Source organism: Asparagus officinalis, chromosome 8 (genome assembly GCF_001876935.1).
Source record: "Asparagus officinalis chromosome 8, Aspof.V1, whole genome shotgun sequence".
Lineage (NCBI taxonomy): Eukaryota > Viridiplantae > Streptophyta > Magnoliopsida > Asparagales > Asparagaceae > Asparagus > Asparagus officinalis.
The window spans coordinates 24642665-24651481 of record NC_033801.1 but is presented as its reverse complement, the minus strand read 5'-3'; the positions used below and the strand labels follow the sequence as shown (position 1 = coordinate 24651481).

The 8817-nt window shown below is 41.5% G+C and overlaps 1 protein-coding gene across 8 annotated transcripts in view; it reads right to left on the bottom strand.

Moving 5' to 3' along the window:
• Positions 1-6335, bottom strand: part of LOC109823044 — a 12895-nt gene extending 6560 nt beyond the window's left edge. For 5 of the 8 annotated variants that reach the window (XR_002242383.1, XR_002242385.1, XR_002242386.1 and 2 more), the window contains exons 1-2: positions 6084-6335; positions 5646-5840 (exon numbers count right to left, since the gene is read on the bottom strand). Coding sequence is in view for 1 of the 8 variants with exons in the window: in XM_020389375.1 (XP_020244964.1) it covers positions 5646-5840; positions 6084-6156 (268 nt within the window). In the remaining 7 variants the exon portion in view is untranslated. Of the gene's footprint in view, positions 1-6; positions 4091-5645; positions 5841-5995 lie in introns of those variants that run through there. The other 3 variants (XR_002242387.1, XR_002242389.1, XR_002242384.1) reach the window with 3 other exon arrangements.

Genomic DNA, 8817 nt, shown 5'->3' with positions numbered 1-8817 from the left:
GAATCTTTCTAGATACTTCATGTAGATAACCTCTTCAAGTTCACCATGTAAAAATGTTGTTTTCACATCAAACTACCCTAACTCCATGTCATGCCCCACTAGCGTCACTAACAACACCCGAATCGATGTATGTTTGACTACCGAAGAAAATATCTCGTTGTAGTCAACCCCCTCTTTCTGAGCGTAACCCTTCACCATGAGGCGTGTACTGCTTATTCTCCTTTTTCCTCAATACTCATTTTCATCCTATAGCTCGTTTATCCTTCGGCAATGTGACTAGATCCCATGTCTAATTCTTTCAAGGTGACTCCATCTCCTCTATCATGACAATCAACCACTTGTTGCTATCGACCCTTATACGTGCTTGGATCACCGCTCTCCGTAACCAGAGCAAATGCCACATGATTATCTTCGAAATCGTATAACCGGTGTCTTGTGGGTTCTATATCGCCTTTGTGCTAAAAATACTCCTGTTGGGGATGAGTCTTCTCATCACCATCTATGTCTATAACTATTTGTTGGTCCACATTTGCTTCACCGTCCTAAGTTGCGCCTCCTGTGTTTGTGTTTGTACCATTAAGATGCTGTGTTCATGTTTGCACTAAATGCTCCTTCACATCTTCTTCACTGTCCTTTTGTGGTTCCTGCTCATCATCACCTAACATGGACTCCTAATCTAAAGTGACATCTCTGCTTACGAATGTGATCTTGCTTTCCAGATCCCATAACATGAACCTTTGACGCCCTTCTGAAACGCAATGAAGTAGCATCTCTTTGACTTTGCATCCAGTTTGCTCCTCTTGTTCCTATGCACTAAGCGTAGGCAGGACACCCAAACACTCTCAAGGAATCATAATTAACTAGTTCTCCCATCCAAACTTCTTTTGGGATCTGAATATTGATGGTAGTCGATAGTGAACGATTGACCTAATAGCATGCATGATTCACTGCTTCTGCCCAGAAGCACTTCACTAGGCCTGACTGTAATCTCATGCTTCTGACTCTCTCTAGTAGTGCCTGATTCATGCTCTCCGCTACCCCATTCTGTTCTGATTGCCTAGGTACTATCAGCTGATGCTGCATGGCTCATTCAACACAAAATTGCTTGAACTCCTTTGAGGTGTATTCACCCCCATTATTTGTCCTCAAATACTTGCTCTGTTGACCCGGTCAAGCTTGCTGCTGTAGCTATCATTTGCAGGAACTCCCTCTCAATTTTGGCCATTTACAACTTGTTTGAGCTAAGCTTCACTTGGTAACATGATGTTCCACATATGAGAAGCTTTCTTTGTTGCTGACATCTATTGCACCATGCAAAATTCTAATAAACTTGTACCCTGGCTCCTAGTTATGATGCTATTCCGTACCAGCTTGTATGGTCACTTCTTGGATCAAGTATAGAATTTCTCCGATAATTTCACATTGGAGAGGATCTAGCATTCTGTATTTATTAATCCTTAAAGGCTAAGGCTATAAAAACAAACATCTCAATCCTGTAAGCCTTAAAATTTCACATCAACCTCAAGAATCAATGGGGCTTAAAGTTGAAAGCTAGAGAGCTATATTACATTATTACTACATAGATTATGAAAGAAACACTGAACTAATACAGTTTACAATGTTGCACAAAATTCAATCCAATTCATCTACTCAAAACCTAAAAGCCACCAAATATAGAGAATCCACATTTATTCCACAGATAAAAAATATCAAATTATAGAAAGAAAAAGGAAAACAGCAACAACAATGCATAGAAAGAAGCTCAATACCTAGTGATCCTCCTTCAGTTTAATTTGGATGCCTGATGATCCTCTTCAACACAACAGTCCTCGCCCTTCTTATATCCCTTCTGCACCAATCAGCCTGCTTCCTCAAATCCTCAACAGTCCTCATAAACAACTCAAGCTTCTTCTTAATCTTCTCAGTCACAAACTTCACAGGCTCCTCTACTCGAAGCACGAACTCAACATTCTGAAGCAAAGACAGTCTGAACTTTCAGTCGTTCCAAATTCGATATAGTGACATGAGTCCCAGCTTGCATTGAGTTCAATAACTCCTTGGGTGCCTTCAGAGCATTGAAATAGTCATTCCAACGTGTATTGCACCATTTCCCTATTGGACCCATAGCAGCTGCTGCCAATGCTAATAATGCAGTGATGAAGGCTGGTGCCGGAACTGCAGCAGCCACCACAGACGTAATAAGAACCAAAGCAAACACGGACACAAAGATCACAGTCAAAATCCTCCTCCATGCCTTCATCAATCGGAGTTTTTATCGAGCTTTTTCTTCTTCTTTTTTAGCTTCTCCAGCATTGAAACTTGCTGTTTATAAACGGATTGGAACATATTAAGGTATTCTTTGGTAAATGAATTACCCACATCCTTAAAATGCATTAATTCGTCCAATATCTTCACATATTCTCCCCTACTACTTTCTTCATTAGTTCCCTCTTCTTCGAATCTTCTGAGAGCAATGTGAAGGGCAATCTGAGACTCTCGGGCTCCCTTGAAGCACTTTTCTAAGGCAGTGCAAAAGTCTGGAGTCTGAAGGGAGCTACCAAAGTACTCTTCTACTATGTTGAAGAGCTTATCATTCTTCCAAATATCCTTCTTGTATTCTAATATGATCTTGACTATCATCCAAATACCCGTCATGCATGACTGTGCAATGGACAGGTTAAACATAGGATTTTCTATTTAAGTTAGATAGAAATGACACATAGTAATAAAACATTCAGTGGTAGACAAGGGAAACAGAGATAGAAACACACTGTTATAAATAGCGGTAAATAGCCCCGCAATAGCGGCGCTAATAGCGTTAGCGGTCCCTTCTCGCGACGCTATCGCCCGCTATGCTATCGCGCAATAGCGGTGACATATTGCGGAATATATCTGTTCGCAAAAACGGCCAATAATGTGTCATAACGGTAAATAGTAAGTGATTGCATTCGAAATTTGCTTTTTGACTGCTATTTAAAAACGGTTTGAGGCTTATTTTTTTTAAATTAAACTCAACCCTTGACCATTGTATTCTACCGTCTCCTGTGATTTTCAGCATACTCTTGCCACCTCTCATAGCCTCTGACACCTACTTTGATACTTCCTCTCACCTCCTTCACCGTGAGCTCCTCTTAGGGCAGTCATGTCACCGCTAAGCTCTTCTTCTCGAAGACGACGATTTTTTGACTCCTCCAGTCATCTTCGGTATTATGTGATGGTTACATATCTATTTCATGTTTAAGATCTCTTCAAATCATCCAATATGTATTTTTAGATTTCTTATATATTTTTTTATTTATTTATTTTAGTATTTATACATATCTAAATTAGACCGTTATTTGTCTTTGCGCTTTTTACCGTTATTTTGCCGTAATAGCCCGAAATAGCCTTAGTGATACCTCACCGCTACGTAACGTTATCCGCTATCGATAACCTTGGAAACACAATTACCAAGAGGACAGAATAGATAAACGACAGGATAAACTATGTAAGTGAATTGAGATAGGAAGTCAAACAAGCATGTAGAAAGCAAATTATGCTTGACAAGAAAATACATTTCTGTTTGAGGTATTACCACCTTTAGCAAGAGAACCAGCTAAGTAAGCGTGAATTAAATCTAGGAATCAAGCAAGGATGAAGAACACAGACTTGTGTTTGCCAAGAGTCCAAATAATGTTCAAGGCATAACCAACTAGGTCTCATTTTAACCAAACAGATGTCCACAACAATATTTTTAGAAGAATGACAAGTAACAACTTACATATATGTATATAAAGACATTAGAAAGTCTAATTACCCATTCTACTTCTCAAAGTGTGTTGCCAAACTAGAAGGTTCTGATTCCAAGTTTAAAGAAATAAAACGGAGTGCCGATCCCACACCAAACAAATGACTTGCATATTCAACTATAGTCTCTAAGATCCCACACCAAATAAAACGGAGTGCCAATCCAAATACCCATTTTTTAGAATGTTGTAAGACAGAACCAAAAACCTAACCCTCATTGCTGCTTCTGCATTCTAAGATCCCAGCTTCAATGAGGCGTCAGTATGTTGTCTACCAGATGATGTGATCAAATGACCTACGACTACTGCAAGAGAATCTTTTAGTGTGCGGTGTATAAATGCCACCAGAGGGAATCAATTCGAAAATGTACCATGAACATGAACTGTAAGATGGTTACGAGGGGGGTTCAGGGAATTACGCAACTACAGAAGAAAGCAAGAGTGGAATATTCAAGATCTCCCTCCCCTATTTCATCATCTCGTAGTCAGCACAATTTCCCAAATTCACTCATTTCTACTTCAAGGTCAGACCATTAAGAACTTATAATAGAACATATTCTGTTTAGTAATTTCGAACGAAGAAATTTTCTAAATAAACTTATTCACATTTTTTTTAAAATCGACCCCATTAAGTTTTTATTATAAAAATCGACCCACTTTATCACCACGTCAGCATCGTGGCGAGAAAGTGAGTCGGTTTTTTTAATCCCATTCCTAAATAGTTGGGGTTGCCAACCCCGTCTATTTAGGATGTCGTATGGTATTTAGAAGCCAAATTGTTCTTGAATAGTCAGGGTTGCCAACCCTGTCTATTTAGGAGGTCGTCTGGTATTTAGAAGCCAAATTAGTCGGGTTTGAAACCCCGACTAATTTAATCACACGTTTAAATTGGTTGAGGTTGAGAACCCCGACCAATTCGACTATTTTATTTCTCAATGCAATCAGCCCAATGATTATCCCCTCCCATGTTCACAGCCCTCCTACACTTCCAGATTGTGCTGTTGCATTTAAACCCACTCCCAAGCCTAATTTGCCAAACTCTATCCCCCTTCTTCATCCTCCCTTTGGCCTCAACGTAGCTCAGCTCGTACCACCACCACCACGACGACGTGTTCCCAAACCAGTGCAGCGTCATCCTCGACGCCTCCACCTGCTCCTTCGTTAGTTTCGGGTTCTTAGACAACTCCTCGATCACCGCCCTCCCTCCTGGCGTGTATGCAGAAGTGCTCAAAGGCCTTTCACGCGACCAGAGCCTGATCGCTTGTTTGAGAGGAGAATCGCGGCGCCACCCATCCAGAAGAGGCAGTTGGCGAGGAGCATCGACCAGTTGTTCCCGGTGTAGCAGTGCTCCGTTATAATCTCCGTGGTAATGACCAGGGCCATAGAGTTTTTGAACGTGTGGAGCTGCACCGCGGCGAGGTCGATGGATATCAGTCTGGAAGTGTTGAATGGCTTTCGAATTGGTTGGGGTTCCCAACCCCGACAAATTTAAACGCGTGATTAAATTAGTCGGGGTTTCAAACCCCGACTAATTTAGCTTGTAAATTTACAGAGGCGTCCAAAATAATCGGGGTTGTCAATAGTCGGGGTTGGCAACCCCGACTATTTAGCATAGCGTTTAAAAAAAATCGACCCACTTTGTGGTCACGATGCTGACGTGGCCACAAAGTGAGTCGATTTTTGTGAAAAAACAGAAAAGGGTCGATTTTTTAAAAAAATGTGAATGGGTTTATTTAGAAAATTTCTTCTTTCCAACTCACTGCGCAAAGGTTTATATAGAGATCTTTACTGATTTACCAATGACCGAAATTAGCTATGGAACTTAAAAGTCAAAAGATCAATAAAAAATTATTTGCTAACCATGAGAATAGTGGGGGTCAACGCAGCCGTGGTTGTTCGCTTCTGTGATCACGTTCGGAACCGGATCCTCATCTTTACTTCCCCTCAACAAGAGTCCCGTCTCTTCATCGTTCGAGTGCTCGCAGAAATCAACCAGTAAAAACTCCGGCGGCCGAGGACACATCACAACCGGAGTACACAAGCCAAAAAAAAAACCTGCAGATTGAGTCAAAATTCAGAAAAAGGTTGAAGAACGAGATAATTGCAAGAAGTAGGGTTCTGATCTCAACAATAGGGTCTCTGGAATCTCTACAAGGTTCCAAAACCCCTTAAATTTCAACACGAATTAGATTCTCCCAGCGCAGATTTACCAAGAAAGGGGTCCTGACATTCAATTGAACAAAGAAAACGAAAAATCTAAAATATCCGCCGACGAAAAGACCGATCTTTTTTACTGACCTAAGCTTTTTAGAGAGAGAGAGAGAGAGAGAGAGAGAGAACCGCGGGCCGTCGGAGGAGGATAACAAGGCATCGAGAATGGGGAGAGCCTAGGGGTTTATGTAGGCGCCATTTTTTTTTGGGGACTGCAGCTCTTGGTTTAACCGTGGTTAGAGAATTAACCAGCACGCAATTTCGCTAACCGAGTGCTGCCACGTCACCGTCCCAGACTCGAGGCGACGACTTGCTGACGCCTCGTGCTTTTAGGATCCGTTGGGGTTTCCTCCGGGACTCTGATTGAAACGGTTCGAAGACTATACACCATTCTCTCTCCCCAAAAAAAAGTTCCCCTTTTTTATCCTTCTTAATTAATCTTAATTAAGAGGTTTGCTTCAATGCTCTAAAATGGTACTCCCTGTTTTTGTTCCAGCTACAGTAATTCTGTTTTAAATACAATAATAAGTTTTTTAAATTTTACAGTAATAAATGATACTGTCACGTCTAGGGCTGTGCAAAAAGCCCGGTGTCCGGGCCCGCTATCCGCTCCGCTCCGGACCCGGGCCCGGCCGCAACGGTCACCAGGGGTGACCGTTGCGGGCAAATACCGGGCCAGGCCAAGTCGGCCCGGCCCGGCCCGGCACCAACGGTCACCTGAGGTGACCGTTGGGCAATAATAATCGGACCGTTTTGACCCTAAAAACAGTCAAAACGGCTATTTTATGAGGGTTTTTTGGTCACTTGCCTAGAAGGCTGCCTTTATAAATAGAGGGGAGTTTTCACTTCTTCTCCTCACACCAAAACTCATCTACTTCTCTCTCTTATGCAATCTTGTACTCTCTTATACTTTCTAATCCTTCCATCAAATGACTTCTGGATCTGATTATGAAGAGCAAAACCTATCTCGTACCGATCTTGAAATAAGTCCTACAACAATTACTCCTCCTACCAGTGTTAATCCTGAATCTGGTGGCGACGAATTTGCACCAAGAGCTCCTAAAAGGCCGAGATCCGATTTGTGGAATTTTTTTGAGAAGATAGAAGTCGTCAAGGATGAACACGGTAGGATCATCACCCAGAAGGCTAAATGTGCATTGTGCGGCCAAACTTTCTAAGCTCATCATAAGAGCGACACCAAACACCTCAAACGCCATATAGAAAAACACAACAAAGGCCAGAATCCTCAAGGTGATATCCGACAATCTAGATTTCCCAATCCTCCTCTTCTAGTAGTCTCAGCAGTTGGAATTATGACGCTGCCCGAGCCAGAAAATACGTAATCAGGTTTATCGTTCTTAAAAACGTTCCTTTTAAATTAGTAGAAGATGATGAATTTGAAGATATGTTTAGAGATGATTTTTATCCCACATTTACAAAATTTTCTCGTCAAACCTGTCAACGTGATATTTTAAAATATTATCAGGAGGAACAAGGAAAAATAATTTCTTATTTTAAAAATTTAAACTATAAATTTTCTTTAACTTCTAATATTTGGACATCTAGAGTACAAACTAGTTATTTATGTATCACAACACACTGGATTGATGAAAATTAGAAAATGTTTAAAAGAGTTGTTTCTTTTATTACAATTGAAGAGTCACATACTACTGGTATTAATATTACACATTTAATAATTGAACAACTTATGAAACTAGAAATTGATCAAAGAATATTTTCTCTTTCACTAGATAATACAAGTAATAACAATATAGCTGTTGATTTTATCAAAACTACTCTGTCATTGTCATGTCATGGTGATCTTTTTCATATTAGATGTATCTGTCATATTTTAAATTTAATTATTCAAAGTGTATTTACTGAAATTAAACCCATGATAGAAAATGTTAGAACAGTTGCTGTAGGCATGTAAAATTGCTTATAAGTCCCTTGGCATAGCTCGGCGCGATGATTCGACAAACCATCGAGCGACGAGGCGACGAGGTCAACGAATCGCACGCGAGCAACGGAATGCATCCATTCGCGTGCGGAATCAAGCCAACGGTTCGGGGAGTCAACGAGTCATCCAAACAAGAGCGGACTCGGATGAATCACGACCGAATCAAGGTCGGTTTCAGACTCGAACTCAGAAGTGGATTTACTGTCAAATCAGGAATCCGACTTACTGCCAAATCAGGTCAACGAATCAGAGTCTGAATCAACCAAATCACGGACAGAACCGAAAGACGAAAATACGATGGAACCCAACACCAAGGGGGGGCTCGGCCTGAGCCGAGCCACCTCAGGGTGGCTCGGCCAAAGCCGAGCCACCCTGAGGTGGCCGGCCAGATCTGTGCCCGGGCACAGTAAAGGGAGCCTATAAATAGGCCCCCCTTGTTTCATTTCAAAAGGTTGGATTTTTTGGAGGCGAAGCCCTGCTTCAGATCTGATTCTCGGCGAACGTCCACGTCAAAAAAAGGCAGGAATTCGAGAGAGGTAAAAATCGGATCTGAGATCTACACGAGGCAACACTCCGGATCAAAGCTTGGCCTTTGATCCCGAGAACTAAAGGCTACTATTTCCTTAGTGAATTAGTACACTACGGCTATTATTTCCTTTGCGAAATAATACCCGTCGAATCGTGTAGATCTGAACGGATCTAGATCGCGCGGTGGTCCACGGATTAACCCCGACGTCGGCAAAGAACCCACACAAGCAAGAGACCGCAAAACAGGATCTTGCGATTTGTTCTAAAGGAAAGTTGTAAAAGGAAAGTTTCTTTGATTTCGTTGTAACCGGATCTAAAAAAGACCGGATCTTT